Source organism: Salmo trutta, chromosome 2 (assembly GCF_901001165.1).
Source record: "Salmo trutta chromosome 2, fSalTru1.1, whole genome shotgun sequence".
NCBI lineage: Eukaryota > Metazoa > Chordata > Actinopteri > Salmoniformes > Salmonidae > Salmo > Salmo trutta.
In genome coordinates this window covers 8,590,729-8,613,371 of record NC_042958.1, presented here as the reverse complement: position 1 = coordinate 8,613,371, position 22,643 = coordinate 8,590,729, and the positions used below count along the sequence as shown (strand labels likewise).

At 41.3% G+C, this 22,643-nt stretch overlaps 1 protein-coding gene across 4 annotated transcripts in view; it reads right to left on the bottom strand.

The window, feature by feature from the left end:
* LOC115150015 (guanine nucleotide-binding protein G(olf) subunit alpha) overlaps nucleotides 1–17,711 on the bottom strand; it is a 69,918-nt gene extending 52,207 nt beyond the window's left edge. Inside the window, exons 1-4 of one of the 4 annotated variants that reach the window (XM_029692876.1) lie at nucleotides 16,878–17,711; nucleotides 6,092–6,164; nucleotides 4,954–5,008; nucleotides 4,655–4,774 (exon numbers count right to left, since the gene is read on the bottom strand). In XM_029692876.1, the coding sequence (XP_029548736.1) occupies nucleotides 4,655–4,774; nucleotides 4,954–5,008; nucleotides 6,092–6,164; nucleotides 16,878–17,307 (678 nt within the window). In that variant the 5' untranslated portion in view covers nucleotides 17,308–17,711. Of the gene's footprint in view, nucleotides 1–4,654; nucleotides 4,775–4,953; nucleotides 5,009–6,091; nucleotides 6,165–6,401; nucleotides 7,185–16,877 lie in introns of those variants that run through there. The other 3 variants (XM_029692885.1, XM_029692894.1, XM_029692903.1) reach the window with 3 other exon arrangements.
* Between the last annotated feature and the right edge of the window lie 4,932 nt (nucleotides 17,712–22,643).

The window sequence follows — 22,643 nt, the reverse complement described above, 5'->3', positions numbered from 1 at the left end:
GCCAAACCTTATTAATCCAATGTACTGACATTTCCGTAGTCGTCTCAGGTAAATGTCTTCATTGGTAGCTGCCATCATTTACATGAGATATTAACAGGAGTGTGTGTTTTATATAATAAATTGTTACAGTTTAATACCTGCATCTGGCATCAATAGTTTACATAGACACAAGTAGATTAAATGTTTGAAGGAATAGTTGTGATGTTGCATATTGAAGTGTGAAAACGGCAGCTTTGAAAAAAGGCCTAGTAAACTGAAGACATGATAATGTACTGGAGCCAAGTGGCAGGCCCCAAAACAATCCAAGATTATTCTAGTCTAGCTGCTATTAGCACCATGTCAACAAATCCTGGAATGGATGAAAAAAACAAAAGTACGCTCTTCAATTATGTAACCGCAATCAACTGCTGATGCATTGTTTTATGACCAGGGGTATGTCATCTACTGCCAATATAAGCATTGAGCCAGGGCAGCAGCAACACGAGCCATAGATTTTGCCATATTTATTTTAGCCTAAACGAGATAGACATAAAGACACATTCACTCTGTTTTATCATGCTGCATGATAAACTGGTTGTGATTATCAATTACCAACGAGTGCAGGTGGGTAGTGATTAAAGCATATGGTATGAAACTCTACTTGTTGTTGTTTTAATAATCTGAAGGGAACCATTTTGAAAGTCTCTCTCTCTCTCTCTCTCTCTCTCTCTCTCTCTCTCTCTCTCTCTCTCTCTCTCTCTCTCCTCTCTCTCTCTCTCTCTCTCTCCTCTCTCTCTCCTCTCTCTCTCTCCTCTCTCTCTCTCTCTCTCTCTCTCTCTCTCTCTCTCTCTCTCTCTCTCTCTCTCTCTCTCTCTCTCTCTCTCTCTCTCTCTCTCTCTCTCTCTCTCTCTCTCTCTCTCTCTCTCTCTCTCTCTCTCTCTCTCTCTCTCTCGCTCTCTCGCTCTCTCCAACAAAACGTGAGGTTAAACAAACCCATTTGCTAAACAACTTAAACACCGGACAAGTGCTCTTCTTAGAAATGCACCTTTTTTTTGTTGCAACATTAACAAGTTACACATGCAGGTGGCAATGATACCAATCTACATTTGCCTAAGGTAGCATAGCATGGCCGCAAAGGCATCACGTCAAATGTCAAATCGCCAGCAGAGGCCAAGGCTAAAAGTTATTCTTTGTCATTTTTTTTCTATACGGTTTGTGGGGAAGTTGTATTTTGAAATCTCTGCTGTGGTAGACAAAGGGTGTTTTGAGTCCCGGCAGAAACAGGGGCTTACATGTGACATAGGAAGCCATATATGAAACACGGACCTGCTTTAGAGGAAAATATTCATTTGTTTGAATGCTGTGAGGGCCTCTCTTTGTCCACATGTCTGAGCCACTAGCCAGCTGGTTTACTAACAGAAATCGATGTGCCTTTACATAATAGGCCTAATTAATGAAACCTGTGTTGCAGCCAATACATCTAGTGCTTCTACTGTCCATCTTTGACCGACTGGTATACAGTATGGATCGCCACTAGTATGAATACACAGACGAACGGATAGATGGATGGAGACGGGACAGATACCTCCAACAACTGGGCAAAACCAGAGACAATAGGACTAATTCAACTAATTAAAGAAATACAAAAAAAGATGTAATTCATTAATTTATATCGAATAAGTTTGAACTTTAAAGCAAATGCACCAGATCTAACTCAAAACAACATTAAGGAGGATCTTTTCACACACAACGCAATAAACTTCATGTACCACTACTTCTTATATTGGTCCCTTATAAAAAGCTAATTTAAAAAAAATCTGCACAGTGGAAACGGAAGGTTGTAAGTCACAGATATCCTCATCTCGGGGTCAAATAAACTTTTGAAAGTCCCATATTTCATGTTTGTGGTCCACTCACAAATCAGTGTTTACTATTAGCAATCCACTGTCAACATCACAACAACCTTCATCAGCGCTTGCAGAGTACACAGTTAAAAGCATTAGATAACAGAGTATCAACAAACCCTGGAGCAGACCCTTATTCTCATCATCGTTTCATGCCGTCTGCAGCGTCGCTGACCCAACACAGGGAATCTGAGACACTAAAAGAATCGACTGTTTGGAATCTTTCGTAACACCTCGGCACAAACAGACCAACGCTTTGTCTGCCTTGCCTTGACCCACTGCACTCAGAAAAGGCATCAAACAATTCATTTTGAGGGAGAAGGGACGGCTTTGATTTAAATTGCTAATGATGCGTTCCCCCAAACTCCGCCCTCCCCCCAAAACAGAAAATGAGGTTACTAAAAGCTTTTTTTTTTTTGCAAGCCGACTCATCATGTAACAGTTGATTAGTATTTATCTAGTCCAACAGATGTGTCCAGATTGCGCACTGGGCTAGCTTACCCTTATTCACTGTCTGAAAAAACAAGGTTCCTGATTGGAGCAAACTTTTGGACCTATGTCTGATTTTGTGGACATTCCAATGGGAGAGAAAAATAACAAAGACCAACAGACAATAGGAACTCTTACAGGGTATATAGTGTGTAGATACACTATATATACACAAAAGTATGTGGACACCCCTTGAAATTAGTGGTTTCTGCCATTTCAGCCACACCCGTTGCTGACAGGTGTATAACATTGAGCACACAGCCATGCAATCTCTGTAGAGAAACATTGGCAATTGAATGGCCTTACTGAAGAGCTCAGTGACTTTCAATGTGTCACCGTCATAGGATGACATTTTTCCAACAAGTCATTTTGTTGAATTTCTGCCCCTCTAGAACTGTCCCGGTCAACTGTAAGTGCTGTTATTATGAAGTAGAAACGTCTAGGAGCAACAACGTCTCAGCCGCGAAGTGGTAGGCCACACAAGCTCACAGAACGGGACCACTGATTGCCGAACTGTGGAGCGTAAAAATAGGCTGTCCTCGGTTGTAACACTCACTACCGAGTTCAGAACTGCCTCTGGAAGCAACGTCAGTGCAAGACTTCGTCGCGAACTACATGAAATGGATTTCCATGGCAGATGCCAAGTGTCAGCTGGAGTGGTGTAAACCTTGCCGCCATAGGACGCTGCAGCAGTGAAAATGCGTTCTCTGGAGTGATGAATCACGCTTCACCAACTGACTGTCCAACGGAGGAATCTGGGTTTGGCAGAGGCCAGGAGAACGCTACCTGCCCAAAGCCATAGTACCAAATGTAAAGTTTGGTCGGGGAAGGAATAATGGTCTCGGTCTGTCTTTCATGGTTTGGGCTACGCCCCTTAGTTCCAATGAAGGAAAATCTTAACACTATAGCATACGGCAATTCTGTGCTTCCAACTTTGTGGCAACAGTTTGGGGAAGGCCCTTTCCTGTTTCAGCATGACAATGCTCCCATGCACAAAGCAAGGTCCATACAGAAATGGTTTGTCAAGATCGCTATGGAAGAACTTGACTGGCCTTCACAGAGCCCTGATCTCAGCCCCATCGAACACCTTTGGGATGAATTGGAACCCCGACTGCGAGCCAGGCCTAATCGCCCAACATCAATGCCCGACCTCACTAATGCTCGTGGCTGAATGGAAGCAAGTCCCTGCAGCAATGTTTCAACATCTAGTGGAAAACCTTCCCAGAAGAGTGGAGCCTGTTACAGCAGCAAAGGGGGGATTAACTCCATATTAATGCCCATGATTTTGGAATCAGATCTTCGACGAGCCGGTGTCTACATCATTTTGGTCATGTAGTGTATATTTCCAGGTAGTCAAAGATAGCAAAGTATTTGTTTTATTGTGTACTCATAAAATTCTATTCATAGCTGGGCGATATCACTGGAAGCAAACACCAGAATTAATGACATCTATTTGCCCACGTCAGGCCCTTTCAATCAAATCCAAAGTAAAGAAATCATCTAAGGTAATTCCACCGTGGCTTACTACTGGGTGTTTGCAGAACGTGTTGCAGAGCTCAGGTAATCATACACATTTCACAATTTAATAAAGCATTTACAACTTCAAAAATATACTAAAACCCTGCCATGGTTCATTCATTTCTAAATTGCCTAATCATATAGCTTATGTCCCAGTAGGTGATGGTTTTGAATGGACTCTTATCCTTTGTATGTAGGATCTGAACATTTCTCAGAACAAACGTAAAATCCCTCGCTTCTCGTTGTTTCCTCCAGGAAGAAATTGCAAATGGAGCTAGTGGACACTAGTGAATGTGGCTTTTTTTTTAGATAACTGCTATTTCAGTATAGGCTTACATAACTTTTTTCATAGTCACAGTATATTTGGCATCAGCATTTAAACAGACTCCACTTTAAACTACCTGACTACAAATAGACTTAGACAACATTTGTATTTGATTGTCCACTGAATGAGTAAATTCAAATCAGAGTTGGATACACTATGATTCTATGAATAGCAAAGACCTGATCAATACCTCGAGGTTGCTTCTCAGGGCATAACTAACAAGCTGTAAAGAGCTCGCTCTCTATGTATGTATGTATGTATGTATGTATGTATGTGTGTATGTATGTATGTATGTATGTATGTATGTATGTATGTATGTATGTATGTATGTGTGTGTGTATGTGTGTATGTGTGTATGTGTATGTATGTATGTATGTATGTATGTATGTATGTATGTATGTACAGATCAGTCAGAGTTTGACAGACAGTCGCCCCTTACCTCTGTGTAGTCGAAGTCCGAGAGAGGTGCTATACTTTTGATGTAGTCAATTCTGGACTCGTTCGCTGGGTTACCTATTGGAACTGGGGGTATTAACGTGCTCATCGCCGAAACTACCGTCTACAAAGCAGATAAAAACAAAAACACAGACATCAAGCCGGATACATGGGGAAAAGCCAGTCTATCAGTCAAATGGGATTGCAGGAAACAATCTCAGAGGGTGTGACGATGTACATTATATCATACAAATCTCAGCACATATTTTTATTTGAGTAGGCTACATACAGCCTACAACTTACCACGATGGCATCCTTCACATTTTTCCGTATGTCCAGGACCTTCTGTTTCTTTTCTCTGGGTGGAGAAACAACATATACAATTAGGACTGTTAGGTATTAATGAATAGTGGAAAAGTGGTGACTGGATTCATTAAAAGGAACCTTGATGCTGTCCTGTAAAAAGAAGAGGATGTCTCACAGACCACTAATGTAAACCATCAGAGACATAATAGGTTGTTGGTCATACTTACCATTTGTAAATTAACAGAAATTATGTTATTGGGCTAAAATATTATTTGAAAGTTTACTTTTTAATACTATTACAATAGCCTCCCACTGGGAACAGACAATAATTAAACGTCTATTCCACGTTGGTTCAAAGTCATTTTGAAACAAGTTGATTCAGTGGGCTGTTAGCGCTACACCAATATTCTGAGAGATTTGTCCCATTCAGCAACAAAAGTGGATGGACATTAAGCATTGACTATATGTATCTTGGTCCATTTGCTGAAATAATATCAAAGATATTATTACATATATAAATAGGGGACAGATTTTCAAAAAACGTATTAATTACACCTCTACAGCCTATACAGAATACTATACTACATTGCACAATGTAACCAAATCAAACGATAATGTAACCAAGTCTGGATGGGATAGTATAGGCCATAGAAAGGCTTACAGATACATTGTTTCAGCATCGTTGTAAAATACCACTGCACACGTTACTTTTGTATAACCGTTTTTTCAGCCAATGAATTCAGTTTTTAGATGTTTTTGTTGGCTTGCGCATTATAATGTAATAGCAACTGTAAGACTAACATTTATCTGGCAGTGTTTTGGCACACAGAATCTAGACCACATAATATGACGTCTTTATCTCTGTGACAGCTATTAGAAATCAGTTGGACATAGCAGGCTGGTCGCCATGCTGTTGTTAAAACCATTGGGCCCGATGACTCCCGATGGACACTGCAGTGCTACAGCGCAAAGAAACGTCTAACCAACACTCGGTCATTTTCTTCTCTTGCATGGAACAAATTGAAATGACCACAAGAAAACATATTCTAATACACAACAGTATCCACATATAATAGGAATACGTCAACATTTGGCACGTAAATGCGGTCAAATATATGAAAGAACGTGTACTTACTCTGCGTTAAAGCCATTGACGTGCAGAATCCGCATCTGCTTGACAATCGTGCTTTTCCCAGACTCTCCGGCCCCTTCGACATAAAACACAGATCTAGCGTAAGGACCTGGAGATATCACTAAAATATACTAAATATACTTGGGTGCCGCATATGCTGGTGTTTAAAATCCATGAGAATTAGGCTACAATCCATCTGAAGATTCAGTCAGCGCTCGCTTGCGAGACCTGTCAACGTATGTGGGCTGGGGTGCGAATCTCTGAAAACATACATGATACATATCATTTATCAAATCCACCTTCTGGACCTTACCCAATAAAAGCAGTCGATGTGTGGCTTTATATGCCTGTCTTTCCTTTTGTAATTGTTTCTCTATTTTTTTATTCGCTTCTCTTTGTGCCTTTTCATCGATGCGTTGATCTTCAGTCTTGCTGTTGCCCAAACAACCCATCTTCCGTTGACCTCTTCTCGTAAACAGAAAGTATAAAATAACAGCTAATGTAAATCCTTCTTTCAATATAAAATGAGAACAAATGGGGCGAAAAATCCGTGCGCCACTTCTCCGTCGCTCAGAGAAAAACCTTCCCGTTACAATTTCGTTTTAACCCCTTGTCAAACCCAATCCAGTAGATTCAGTCGATTCTAATAAATATGTGCATCATAAATAGAACAAAAAGATACATTAATTTCATAAATATGTAAAGAGTGGAGCGGGGCTGAATCTGGAAGACAGCCAACTGCTCCTCTCTCTCGCTCCTGCTTCCCACTCTCTATTTTTCCTTTCTAAAATGCTGTTTGTGTTTCTGTCTTTTTAACTCAGCACTGCCTCTCTCTGTAGCACCAGGAAATCACACAGAACCGAATAAGAAACACCTCAAAGAGCGCGCCACCATACCACTGTTTGAATATCCAGTTTAACAAAAAAAATGATCGACGATCTTATCTTGATTTTTACCGGTAGAACAAACAAAAATTACAGCCTACGTTAATCTAGTAAATGTGCGTCAAAAGCATTCGCTTCAATAGGATGGGGGCCCCAGGGAAAGTTACGAGTACCCGTTGATATGGTTTGTATATTTGCCTTCCTCTTTCTGTTATAGAGGGGCATTGGCTTCCCTTTAGTTCTTTAATGGGCGGGTCTATCTATATATTATGTTCATGATATCATGTATTTACATATAGCCTACATATTTACACTATTAAAAACATTGGCTACAATAACATGAGAATAATTCAAAGCCTTGATGAATGTATTGCAAACTCTCTAATGGCCCATCTGATAGCCTAATGAATGTTCAGCATTAAAAAAAAATGGTAATTGATATAGTTAAATATAGTTGACAAAAACGTGTTTATATTTGTGTTATTATTGAATAGGCTACCTAGAATAGAAGATGCACCAGACAGACACTTGATGGCGTTTTCCACAAATAGTTTCCCTTATACACTTCACGCGCGTAAATCATTTCACTGGTGCAAACACCGGTAAATGGAGCTAAACTAGAGCGCGCGACCAGACAGGTCTGCACACTATACAGGATCCCTACTCTATTGCAGTCGTAATTTCAAATGGTTAAGTTAACTCACGTGGAAAACTGATTGGATTTGCAAAAAGTCAACATCATAAGGTTATTTCGTCTCTTTTTTACCCAACTTTTAACCTAAATCCAATGGCATGGCGCATTTTTGTTGTTGATTTCACTTTAAATTCAAGTTAGTTGACAACTCAACCACAACTATACCTTGACATCTATGCCCAGTGGGAAGGGTTATGGAAAGGGTCTGGGTAGGGGTTAAGGTTAGCGTTTAGGGTAGGGACGTCCCAAGGATCTCGGATATCACTAAGCCGCACATCAGACGCATAACCACACAAACCATATTGAAATTACGAGACCAAATGATAACACAGTTACAAAATCTGAACAAATAAAAAAAAAAAGTATAGTTGGCTGCTATTCAAAGTTCTCTGAAGTATTAACTTGACATAGGCCTACTATAGCCTACTACTGTATATGATCTTCAATCTGTAGCAAAACAAAATGGCAAACAATAATAATATTAGAGAATGTAAAAGGTTGACTATAACAGAAAAAGCACCTCAACCGTTGAGGAAAAAAAAGTCATAATGCAAATGTAATGAAATATATTCAAACAAGTTGGAGTTTGCATATCAGTGTCCCAGCAGATATCCATGTAGTGAGTGAGAGCCCAAGACAACCTCCCAATATGACAGGATGGAGGAGCTTTCTGGGTCATTTTAAGGGTAGGTCGGATGAATAGACAAATGTTCTGACAACCAATAAAAGCCATCCTCAAAGGAAAGCATTGTTGTGGAAATGAATCACTAACGAAGTCCTTTCAAACCCCAATAAAATGTAGTGAACTAATTGAAAAGACAACAGGTACACTGATTAAAGTAGGACTTTGTGATCTGAAGGAAGTGGGGTAGATGTGTTTGACTGTTTCAGTGGCAAACTAGACTCAGAAGGACTAGAATGAATTACATCGATTGAACGATTGATTGATTTCCAAAGACAAAAACAGAATTCAGACCTCATATCAAAACATGGATTATACCAAAAGTAGTGTGAGGAAAACTGTCAACCGTGAGACCAGATGGTTATCTGTCGTGATGTGTCACTGGCGAGAACATTACAGCCTCCAGAACAATTGAAAGATTTTCCAGTACCAAAAACAAAATATGAAAACAAGATGCAAATGTGATCTTATAGGGTGAGTTGACCAGCATGTGGCTCCTCTGGATGCAAATTTTGCCCGCTGAGCTTCCTAACTGTTAATGTGTGTTGGTTGAGTGCACTGTTGAGAGATGTATTCAGAAGTGAGTCATGTACTGTACGTCTCCCTACAGTGGTCATGGGAAGTTAAAGACAAAAACTCATTTCGGTTTTAGTTCACCTTTTTCGATACAACTATGTGCTACGGTGCCCAAGTTTTTTTCCTGTTTGGCACAAGGAGTTAAGTAACAAAACACATCTATTTAATGCCAGTGTCAATGTAAATCAGCACATTGCATGTTGTCTTAGATTGGCTTTTGTCTCCCTCTTGTGGTTTGCATGAATACTACACTTCAATGTGTGTGTGCATGCATGATGACAATATGCATTTACAACAAGGAAATGGTCAAGGTAAAACAGGGGTCCTTTACTAGAGAGCCATGATTGTATGACTCCCCCCTCCCTCCTCCTCCTCGTTACCTGGATAAAAGTGTATTGGGTATGAGGTTAATATATGTTCAGGTCATAGGCTACCTTAGACTGGAAAACAGGTTTCCAGTCTCTTTAGTCAGGTGCATTCTTTCGGTTTCCAGTGAGTACACAGAGATGGTTAGAGATTAAGAAGATATCTGGAATGCTAACTAGCTTTCTAAAAGTTATCCATATGAGATTCCCAACAGGCCCAGTACAGGGCCATATTCTTTAGGCACCAAATGGAAGAAAACGGTTGACACAGGGAGGGACTACCTGGACTTAACCAAAATTAGCGTTACTTATCGGACTTCTTTTTCCAAAACACTTCGCTACGGTGTGCCCTACTGAACTCGACCCAGGAGATCTGCAGGTTACTATTGATGAGGTAAACTTGCAAATTGCAAAAGCGAGTTGAGAGTGCATCTACGAGAAGAGCAGTCTGTCAGCAAGCTAAGAATAGGGAGGTCTGTCAGCAAGCTAAGAACAGGGCGGTCTGTCAGTAGGCTAAAAACAGTGCGGTCTGTCAGTGGGCTAAAAACAGTGCGGTCTGTCAGTGGGCTAAAAACAGTGCGGTCTGTCAGTAGGCTAAGAACAGGGCGGTCTGTCAGTAGGCTAAAAACAGGGCGGTCTGTCAGTAGGCTAAAAACAGGGCGGTCTGTCAGTAGGCTAGTGGCCAAAATGAGTGAGTTTGGGATATTACTGTCCTTTGTCACACATTCCTGGTGTGTGATCTTTCGTTTTGTTTTTGTTCGAGATGAACTTTCAAATCCCGCTGGACAGCCCCGGGCTAGTATCCGCAGGACGGTGGGGCCCAATTTAGAAAGCGAGAGTAAAAATATGGCCAGAAAACAGGACGCACATTTTCTCCCCAGATAACAGTAGGTGTAAGAGAGGTCTGATGAGGTCATCACCACCACTGTCTGTCTGGCCAGAGTTGGACACAGGACTGAGCAAGTGAAACCATTCCCAGGAATGACATATCTTTACAAACAGCACACCATAATTAAGTCACCTTAACTTGAACCCTTTGTAGAAAGAGCTACATGTCGTGGTAATTATGCAACGGATGTCATAAATATATCTGGATGCTGGACTGGTAATAAACTGGAAATAAAGGTTAACGATAGCCAACTTGCTTACCTCGTGACATTTTATCTGATGAGTCAGTTGACAAACATACAAAAAAATGTATCGGTTACATCACTATTATAAAAGCAATATGTAACCCTTGTAACTTATGTCTCCAGTTAAGTGTAACCACCAGACGTTTGGCTGCTGACTTCGCCACTCTATATAGTGAATCATTTTCTCCGGTTTTGAGTAAACTCCCAGGTCAGATCTACTGGTCTAGTGACTGAGGGAGAAAACTGATTAGGGACGTTGCCGTCAAGGAACATTAAAAGATGTTAGCAGAGATCAGTAGTTAGGAGGTTTTTGTCCCAATAACCTGACCAGTGTCTGCTGACCAAAATGTAAAGAGAATGATAGTCCTAGTTTTCCTATTACCAAACAGAGAAATGCCACCAAGGCTTAAACGATATACAAAAAATTGAACTACATTTTCCGGATTGACTGACCTTCATGTCTTAAAATAATGATGGACTGTTCTGTTTCTCTTTGCTTACTTGAGCTGTTCTTGCCATAATACAGACTTGGTCTTTTACCAAATAGAGCTATCTTCTGTATACCACCCTACCTTGTCACAAACACAACTGATTGTCTCAAACATTAATAAGAAGGAAATTCCACAAATTAACAAGGCACACCTGTTAATTGAAATGCATCCCAAGTGACTACCTCATGAAACTGGTTGAGAGAATGCCAAGAGTGTGCAAAGCTATCATCAAGGCAAAGGGTGGCTACTTTTAAGAATCTCAAATATAAAATACAATGCTCAAAAAAATAAAGGGAACACTTAAACAACACATCCTAGATCTGAATGAAAGAAATAATCTTATTAAATACTTTTTTCTTTACATAGTTGAATGTGCTGACAACAAAAATCACACAAAAATAATCAATGGAAATCCAATTTATCAACCCATGGAGGTCTGGATTTGGAGTCACACTCAAAATGAAAGTGGAAAACCACACTACAGGCTGATCCAACTTTGATGTAATATCCTTAAAACAAGTCAAAATGAGGCTCAGTAGTGTGTGTGTGTGGCCTCCACGTGCCTGTATGACCTCCCTACAACGCCTGGGCATGCTCCTGATGAGGTGGCGGATGGCCTCCTGAGGGATCTCCTCCCAGACCTGGAGTAAAGCGTCCGCCAACTCCTGGACAGTCTGTTGGTGGATGGAGCGAGACATGATGTCCCAGATGTGCTCAATTGGATTCAGGTCTGGGGAACGGGTGGGCCAGTCCATAGCATCAATGCCTTCCTCTTGCAGGAACTGCTGACACACTCCAGTCACATGAGGTCTAGCATTGTCTTGCATTAGGAGGAACCCAGGGCCAGCCGCACCAGCATATGGTCTCACAAGGGGTCTGAGGATCTCATCTCGGTACCTAATGGCAGTCAGGCTACCTCTGGCGAGCACATGGAGGGCTGTGCGGCCCCCCAAAGAAATGCCACCCCACACCATGACTGACCCACCGCCAAACCGGTCATGCTGGAGGATGTTGCAGGCAGCAGAACGTTCTCCACGGCGTCTCCAGACTCTGTCACGTCTATCACGTGCTCAGTGTGAACCTGCTTTCATCTGTGAAGAGCACAGGGCGCCTGTGGCGAATTTGCCAATCTTGGTGTTCTCTGGCAAATGCCAAACGTCCTGCACGGTGTTGGGCTGTAAGCACAACCCCCACCTGTGGACGTCGGGCCCTCATACCACCCTCATGGAGTCTGTTTCTGACCATTTGAGCAGACACATGCACATTTGTGGCCTGCTGGAGGTCATTTTGCAGGGCTCTGGCAGTGCTTCTCCTGCTCCTCCTTGTACAAAGGCGGAGGTAGCGGTCCTGCTGCTGGGTTGTTGCCCTCCTATGGCCTCCTCCACGTCTCCTGATGTGGAGGAGGCCTGGAGGCGCCTGTCTCCTGGTAGCGCCTCCATGCTCTGGACACTACGCTGACAGACACAGCAAACCTTCTTGCCACAGCTCGCATTGATGTGCCATCCTGGATGAGCTGCACTACCTGAGCCACTTGTGTGGGTTGTAGACTCAGTCTCATGCTACCACTAGAGTGAAAGCACCGTCAGCATTCAAAAGTGACCAAAACATCAGCCAGGAAGCATAGGAACTGAGAAGTGGTCTGTGGTCCCCACCTGCAGAACCACTCCTTTATTGGGGGTGTCTTGCTAATTGCCTATAATTTCCACCTGTTGTCTATTACATTTGCACAACAGCATGTGACATTTATTGTCAATCAGTGTTGCTTCCTAAGTGGACAGTTTGATTTCACAGAAGTGTGATTGACTTGGAGTTACATTGTGTTGTTTAAGTGCTCCCTTTATTTTTTTGAACAGTGTATATAACACTTTTTTGGTTAATACATTATTCCATGTGTTACTTCATAGTTTTGATGTCTTCACTATTATTCTACAATGTTGAAAATAGTAAAAAATAAAGAAAAACCCTTGAATGAGTAGGTGTGTCCAAACTTTTGACTGGTACTGTAGATAAAACCTTTTGGGGACATGTTTGGCCTTTTCACACAGCATGTTCTTACCTCAGAATGATCCTTAATGAATATTACACTTAGGTGAAAACGGGAAGAACGGAACTGATTGGCTACCCTAAACCTGAAGATATCATGTTTTTAAGAGCTCTCAATTGTGGATTTCTTACTCACGTAGAAGGTTAAATGCAACGTATGACTTTAGTGTTACATTTTCAAAATATGGCCGCTATATCCATTCAGGTGAATCACAGCTACTTGAGGGCGTAGGATATTTTCCCACTGACCTCAGAACATATGCATATTTGGATAGAACCTGAACCTGCTTGAGAGCATCTCTGTTCCATTTCTTGAAATTCCGTAACCCAGATTCTATCTGAATATGGGCTAAAAATAGCCTCCTGGAGAGTGTCTCTCTCGCTCTGTGCCTCTCACTGCTGCTCTGATATGGAATGATAACAGAGCCAACCTGCCACTTAGCATGCAGAAAACACAAACAAACTAACATGCACACAGAGACATCTAACACTGTACACATATGTGCACACTTCCTTTTGCTGCCTCACAAACTTGCTCCACCACACTCACAGGTATACACACACATGTATGTACACACACACCACTTGAACTCAAACTCTCTCATCGTCATAACTAAGGGATATGTGCTGTATGAATAAGCAATGAACATACGGTGCTCTAAGGTAAAGCCTTTCCCTCTATCTCTTATCATTGGCCATCCCAGAAATGAAATATCCCAATACCTGAAAACGTGGCTGCCATAATCAGGCCACGAGACCGAGAAAGCAAGATGGTGAAGGTTTTATGGGACGGACCGGCAGCAAAAATAGCACAGACTTTGGACTATTCCCACTTGCTTCTATATATGGCAACTTGACACAAGGATGGACCTCACTCTCAATAAACAGGATATCATAAGATGGGATGAGACGTACATACAGTAGGAGAGTTAGGAGTTGTTGGTCAAGGAGAGAATAGAACTAATCCTAATCATCTCAGCCCTTATTTGGTTATAAACAGACCAACATGCCAGCAGTAAAGTACTCTAGCAGTAGCAAAGTATAGTATTCATATTTGTTGAACTGTGATACTACCTGCCAGGGCAAGTGTATGCTGTGAAGGGTAGTACCTAAATACACGATCATAGAGTTCTAGCAGGGTAGTAGAATCTGGACACGCCTGTGTGTGTGTGTGTGTGTGTGTGTGTCTGTGTGTGTCTGTGTGTGTGTGTATGTGTGTGGGTGTGTGTTCAAAATTCTGTCCGTTCTCCCAGAGGCTGCTTTCGAGGCCTTGGTCCCCCACCTGAAAGTACATGTGGGGGTTGAAAATTGGCTCAGATGCACATAGAGTAGCCCAGAGATTGGATAGCAGCAAACTACCAACAGGTCACGTACCATTTTCACACTTTTATGCTGACACGAACCATACTGTGACGTCTTCTTTTCACATTGTCCAGTTTCAGCAACTATGGTGAATACATAACCAGGCCTGCACAGTCCAGCTTGGTTTGGCTCAGCTCAGCTTGGCTCAGTAGTGTGGAAAGGGTTATGTAGTAGATGAGTGTTGGGCATATGATGCCTGCGCTCCCAATGATGATCAGCCTCCATCAAGAATGCTGGAATACTTCAGGATGATTGAAGGTTACGCAAGAATATGCCGATTGTCTTTTATGTAATCATTCAAAGAAATTGCCATTGGTAGGCCTAAAACTTTGATTGCCTTTTAATAAAACTAAACTACCATGGCAAACTGACTGACATTCTAAATAGGATGCCTCAGTGTGACTGTGAATAACACACACACTTTTGATTAGAATCAGTGCTGATGCTGTTCTGAGTCTGACACGGTCAAAACATTACCTGAATGTTAAGCTGTGATCACCTCCGACCTACCTAAACGTTAAATTCCTTAGACTAACACACACCCTGATACCTCTGGTTGCTAGGCACCAGTCATATAACCCTAAGTGAAGTTGTCACCTTCCTTCGACTTCCCTTCCAAATAAAAAGCAGCGGAATGGTGTCAAATCTAGTGTGCTTGTTGTTTCAGCAGTAAACTGCTACAGCTTACACTGTATAATAACATGAACTATCATGTGATAGTTGTTAGTGTTATGGTCAGCAAGTATTTTCAGATCTTTACTGCCGCTGTCAATAAAAAGGATAATTCTGTCATTGGACAAACAAATTACTTTATGATTCAAAAACAGCAAATACAGATTGCTACCCTCATTTGAAATCTAGACTACATCTGAGGTTATAAGGGGAACTGACTGACTGACGTTCCAGGACACTTGCTGGTCACATTCACTGGGCCTACTACCACTGCTAGTTAAGCAGCATTTGATGTGTGCCTCTTGGTCTTTGATAAACTACATTTTGGAATGCTGAGATACCACTGTGAAGGTTACACATATTCTGGTCCCAGATCTGTCAGTGCAGTCTTGCCAACTCCTACATGATCATTGTCACATTAAGGCAAGACTTCACAAACAGATCTGGGACCAGGCTAGGTTACACAAGGGGCTGTCATTGTGACATTGTTAGAAAGCACTGATTACATGCTTGATTTGGAATACATGGGACTGGATGAAAGTATCTGTGTGGATGCATGTGGTAGTCCTGTGTTCTTCTTTGGTTTTAAATTAAGTTTGAAATACTTTAAAAGTGGCACGCATGTTGTCATGTAGGGCTGGGCGATATATTTAATTAATTTGAATGTATGTTTTAGCGCGATGTTCCAAATGTCTGTATTGCAAGATTCGAAGTTGTTATTTTTGCAATTCTACAAACAATTATATTTTTGGGAGTGGCGGCAACGATTTAGCAGCAGCGGTCTGTCGCTGCTAAATTAATATAGGGGAAACACTGAGCCTTATATTTAAAAATTATTATTATTATTATTTTACTAGGCAAGTCAGTTAAGAACAAATTCTTATTTACAAAGAGCCTACCGGGGAACAGTGGGTTAACTGCCTTGTTCAGGGGCAGCAGGCAGCCTAGTGGTTTGAGCATTGGGCCAGTAACCAAAAGGTTGCTAGATTGAATCCCCGAGCTGACAAGGTAAAAATCTGTCATTCTGCCCCTGAACAAGGCAGTTAACCCACTGTTCCTAGGCTGTCATTGTAAATAAGAATTTGTTCTTAACTGATTTGCCTAGTTATATATATATTTTTAAAAGACAGATTTTTACCTTGTCAGCTTGGGGATTCGATCCAGCAACTTTTCAGTTACTGGCCCAATGCTCTAACCACTAGGCTAAGCCATATATATAGTCAATATAAGGCTCTGACACAACTTCAGGGTATAATTATGATCTTTATGGGCTTTAGTGACTGAAAATATTATTTCAAGTTGCTGGGTGAAGTGTCTTTATTTTCTGTTGCCTCTTGTATAGCATTGGTGCACTGACAATGATGACCCCTTTGCATTATTGCATTATGTAGGTCTGTTACATTTAACTCCAAGTACATCACTGGTAAGCTACATATTTTGAATAACAGATGCATTAATTGGTAGAGGAGAACTAGTGACCATCAAGACACCACGTGTTAGAGGTAGCCCGTGCATTAATTGCCCGAGACGTGTACCATATCTTGATAGCGCGCGAATTGTGCACAGGGTTGAGAGGTTATCGAACTGGATATGCGGATATGATAGGCAGAAGCTACTCACACCCATACGTATAATCTGTTCCATTTGATAGAGCTAATATAGTCATATCATATATCTCATTGGTTTGATTTTGTGGCACGTTGATTGCAGAAGGATAACATAGCATACCCCATAAGCCTACCCTACAGCCTTCCGTTCGCACCTGACCTAAGTCAGGACATCCGAAATTAAATGTGGGAAACGTTATTTCAGGGCTGAAATGTGATACACAAGAGCACTTGGCTGGTCAATTTATTGGCCCCAACCTTACCATCTTCTCCCACCTACCAAGTAAAAGCAGACGATGAGTCTGCTCGTATTCCCGTTGTTGCTCCTTCAGAGTTAGATCGATATGTTTACTGACTTTCTTCGCCTGTTTTTTGAGCTCCTCCGATAACTTTTTGTCCTTGTTTGTCTGTTTGCTGAACGTTTTCTGCAGCAATTGCTGTCGCTGGCTGCGGTCTGCTCCCCCACCGCCCCCATTCTGTATGGGCACGCCGTCAGTCGTGTCCCCTCGACGGGCATCTCCCGCAAATGGTTTGCCTTTACCAGGGCCCCTGCGGTGACACAAACAACGACGGCACCGTGACAAGTCATTATATGCCTCTGTATCCTCGTGAACAAGGTCCTTGGAGCGTAACGGAATAGAGGTGTCCGCCGGCTGATCGGTATCACCGGGTTCGTCAAGACTAGGACGCAGGCTATAGCACAGTCCCATTGTCGTGTTTGTTCCTTAGTAAAATAGAAACGAATAAATCAGATGAAAAGCAAAAAAATCCTCAAGAGATGACACCTGTCCTCCTGTACTCATTGCGGTATTTCCCGTCCTGGGATGTGTGTGGAATTTCAACTAGAGATGTTATTTAATCACGGTTCTGGTCCCGTCTGTTAATGACAGTCAGGCCGTAATTGGATCCGCTGAGCTATAATAAGAACTAGAGACAGCCTCCAAGATGGCCGACCATTGTTTTCAAGTACTCTACTCATTGTCCCATACGGCGATTCGTGGGGGCTGACATCTTGCTAGTTCCGGTTTCAGGAGCCAATTAGTACATGCGCACTGGAGCCAAGCCCAGCTAGAACCCAACGCCTGCAGGAGTAGGGACTGCATTCCAGCAGAGCTAGTGGATCCAGTGGTGTAGTGACACATTTTTAAAAATGTAAATGATGCCATAATTTCCTCAATCAAAGTTTGTACCGACAGATATAGCCTATTTAACGGCATGTCGTTATAGAACAGGGCTCTCCAACCCTGTTCCTGGAGAGCTACCCCACTCGAATTATGGGCGTTATCAGATCCGTCTGTCGTGGTCGCTGTTTCCCAAACTGGGCTATGTTTAGTTCATCCGCTTGTTTACTGTGCTCATTGAAAACACGAGATCCATAAAATAATCATTTATTGCATTGCCTATATTGATTACATTATGGTGGCTTAATGGATATATCCACAGTAAAATAATCTTAAAATAATATTTATCTTGTTAAATTGTCACATGTTCTGACAGGCAGAATATGACTGAAAACAGCCTGTAATCTTATGAGTGCACAATTTAACAACTGAATGTATAACAATTTGAATTAAATATTTTCAACGCCATTTCTTCTTTGACAACGTTACTGCACAAGTGCTAGGGGGACACGCGACTTTGAGACATTTGTACCTTTTACTCCTCTCACGACCACACAGTAGCCATACAGCACAGCGACGACTTTTATAAGGTTGAGGACAAGCGTGTGTGGGGACTGTAAGTACACATTTTTTGTCGGAATAATTTTCTAAACATTTTGTAATCTGTTCAGGTCGCAAACTATTATTTTCTCTAGACTTCTCTCTAGAATGCAGATGCTAGCTAGCTAGCTAGCTAACGTTACAACACAGACAGAAGTGGATAGCTAAATATCTAGACTAGATTCAAGGCAGGAAAACATAGTTAGCAAATCAGCTAGCTATCTTCATAGTTTGTGAGGGGCATTAATAAGCCACTAAGAAGGGAGATGAAGACAATGAGTTGGCCAAATGTATTTACCTAGATAGCTACAGTTGAAGTCGGAAGTTTACATACACTTTAGCCAAATACATTTAAACTCAGTTTTTCACAATTCCTGACATTTAATCCAAGTAAAAATTCCCCGTTTTAGGTCAGTTAGGATCACCACTTTATTTTAAGAATGTGAAATGTCAGAAAAATAGTAGTGTGATTTATTTTGGCTTTTATTTCTTTCATCACATTTCCAGTGGGTCAGAAGTTCACATACATTCAATTAGTATTTGGTAGCATTGCCTTTAAATTGTTTAACTTGGGTCAAATGTTTCGGGTAGCCTTCCACAAGCTTCCCACAATAAATTGGGTGAATTTTGGCCCATCCCTCCTGACAGAGCTGGTGTAACTGATGCAGGTATGTAGGCCTCCTTGCTCACACATGCTTTTTCAGTTCTGCCCACAGATCTTCTATAGGGTTGAGGTCAGGGCTTTGATGGCCACTCCAATACCTTGACTTCGTTGTCCTTAAGCCATTTTGCCACAACTTTGGAAGTATGCTTGGGGTCATTGTCCATTTGGAAGACCGATTTGCGACCAAGCTTTAACTTCCTTACTGATGTCTTGAGATGTTGCTTCAATATATCCACATAATTTTCCTGCCTCATGATGCCATCTATTTTGTGAAGTGCACCAGTCCCTCCTGCAGCAAAGCACCCCCACAACATGATGCTGCCACCCCCGTGCTTCCCAGTTGGGATGATGTTCTTCGGCTTGCAAGACTCCCCATTTTTCCTCCAAACATAACGATGGTCATTATGGTCAAACAGTTCTATTTTTGTTTCGTCAGACCAGAGGACATTTCTCCAAAAAGTAAGAACTTTATCCCCATGTACAGTTGCAAACCATAGTCTGGCTTTTTTATGGCGGTTTTGGAGCAGTGGCTTCTTCCTTGCTGAGCGGCCTTTCAGGTTATGTCGATATAGGACTCGTTTTACTGTGGATATAGATACTTTTGTACCTTTACATCTTCACAAGGTCCTTTGCTGTTGTTCTGGGATTTATTTGCACTTTTCGTACCAAAGTGCGTTCATCTCTCGGAGACAGTACGCGTCTCCTTCCTGAGCGGTGTGACGGCTGCGTGGTCCCATGGTGTTTACTTGCATACTATTGTTTGTACAGATGAACGTGGTACCTTCAGGCATTTGGAAATTGCTCCCAAGGATGAACCAGACTTGTGGAGGTCTACAATTCTTTTTCTGAGGTCTTGGCTGATTTCTTTTGATTTTCCCATGATGTCAAGCAAAGAGGCACTGAGTTTGTAGGTAGGCCTTGAAATACATCCACAGGTACACCTCCAATTGACTCAAATTATGTCAATTAGCCTCTCAGAAGCTTCTAAAGCCAGGACATAATTTTCTGGAATTTTCCTAGCTGTTTAAAGGCACAGTCAACTTAGTGTATGTACATTTCTGATCCACTGGATTTGTGATAGTGAATTTTAAGTGAAATAATCTGTCTGTAAACTATTGTTGGTACATTTACTTGTGTCATGCACAAAGTAGATGTCCTAACCAACTTGCCAAAACTATAGTTTGTTAACAAGAAATTTGTGGAGTGTTTGAAAAATGAGTTTTAATGACTCCAACCTAAGTTTATTTAAACTTACGACTTCAACTGTAGCTACTGCTGGGGATTAGCTAATCATTGGTGTGTGCGTGTGTAGCTAACTAACGTTAGTTATGTAGCTAGCTTTCGTTAGCAATTTTTTTCTCTAGCAGCTAATGTTAGCGTTAGCTACTCTGGGTAACCTTAACTGCAGTCAGACCTAATAGGTAAACCATTTTCATTCCAAAACACTATGTATCCACTGGGGGGTATCTTTCTCTTTCAGGAAGATCCCATAGATATCTAGATATGATACATGTTTATACGAAGAAAAAACTATTCAATTTGGTTATATATCCTTCATCCTTAGACTGCGCTGGAGAGAACCTGTCAGGCTCAGAGGTTTGTATGTCCATGCAGAAGACAGTCATTATTTAATGCAGAATAGTACATTCTGATTTAAGGGCATATTTATGTCTGTTTTGACTTTATCTGTATACATCGAACATAGAAATGTGAGTTACCGAAAATTCCGGACTATAAGCCGCAACTTTTTTCACACGCTTTGAACCCCGCGGCTTAAACAATGACGTAGCTAATATATGGATTTTTCCTGCGTTCAATTTTTTTTTCTAAAAAAAAACACATTCTGTGACGTGCTCAGTTTTTTGCCGGCATGAAGCTTTCATTAGACCAATGAAATTGCCGAACGGGTTATGGTCAAACAACTTTTTTGTTTACTGTTTAGATTAAATCGAGCGCTCTCAAACTTCCCATCATTCTGATTACGGTAGTCATTTTGTCACCCTCATCATGGCAAAGACACGGAGAAATGCATATGATGCAGCTTTCAAGTTGAAGGCGATTGATCTGGCTGTTGGAAAAGGAAATAGAGCTGGTGCACGGGAGCTTGGTCTTAATGAGTCGATGATAAGACGTTGGAAACAGCAGCGTGAGGAATTGACTCAGTGCAAAAAGACAACTAAAGCTTACTGCTAATTTTTAATTTTTTGTTACATTCCGTGTTTCGTTAAAGCCTATTTATTTGTTACAAGCCGTGTTTCGTTAAAGCCTATTTATTTTTGTTACAAGCCGTGTTTCGTTAAAGCCTGTGTAAAGTTCATTTGTTTCAATGTACCGGTAGGCACCTGCGGCTTATAGACATGTGCGGCTTATTTATGTTCAAAATAATATTATTTTTAAAATTCAGTGGGTGCGGCTTATATTTAGGTGCGCTCAATAGTCCGGAAATGACGGTAATGTCTTGATGATTTTTATAGTGGAGATCAAGTTTATAAATTGCCTGGCTGGGCTAATGAGACAGTGCGCAGTCAGATTGAACAGAGTAAATGGGCATCTTAACGTCATAGATTTAGCTGTTGGTAACTTGTGGAATAGACACCAGCTGGAATGCGGTTTTAACCAATCAGTATTCAGGATTAGACCCACCCGTTGTATAATCACAGTCACTCTCAATACACTCAGTGGTGGGAAAAGTACTCAATTGTCATACTTGAGTAAAAGTAAAGATACATGAACAGAAAATGTTTTAAATATACACTACCGGTCAAAAGTTTTAGAACACATACCCATTCAAGGATTTGTCTTTATTTTTACTATTTTCTACATTGTAGAACAATAGTGAAGACATCAACACTATGAAATAACCCATATGGAATCATGTAGCAACCAAAAAAGTGTTTAAACAAATCAAAATATATTATTTATTTGAGATTCTTCAAATATCCACCCTTTGCCTTGATGACAGCTTTGCACACTCTTGGCATGAGGTAACTTCATGAGGTAGTCACCTGGAATGCATTTCAATAAACAGGTGTGCCTTCTTAAAAGTTAATTTGTGGAATTTCTTTCCTTCTTAATGCGTTTGAGCCAATCAGTTGTGTTGTGACAAGGTAGGGGTGGTATACAGAAGATATCCCTATTTGGTAAAATACCAATTTCATATTATGGCACGAACAGCTCAAATTAGTAAAGATAAACGACAGTCCATCATTACTTTAAGACATGAAGATCAGTCAATATGAAAAATGTCAAGAACTTTGAAGGTTTCTTCAAGTGCAGTCACAAAAACCATCAAGCACTATGATGAAACTGGCTCTTGTGAGGACCGCCACAGGAATGGAAGACCCAGAGTTACCTCTGCTGCAGAGGATAAGTTCATTAGAGTTACCAGCCTCAGAAATTACAGGCCAAATAAATGCTTCACAGAGTTCAAGTAACAGACACATCTCAACATCATCTGTTCAGAGGAGACTGTGTGAATCAGGCCTTCATGGTCAAATCGCTGCAAAGAAACCACTACTAAGGACAGAGACTTGCTTGGGCCAAGAAACACGAGCAATGGACATTAGACAGGTGGAAATTTGTCTGAAGTCCAAATTGGAGATTTCTGGATACAACCGCCGTGTCTTTGTGAGACGCGGTGTGGGTGAACGGAGGATCTCTG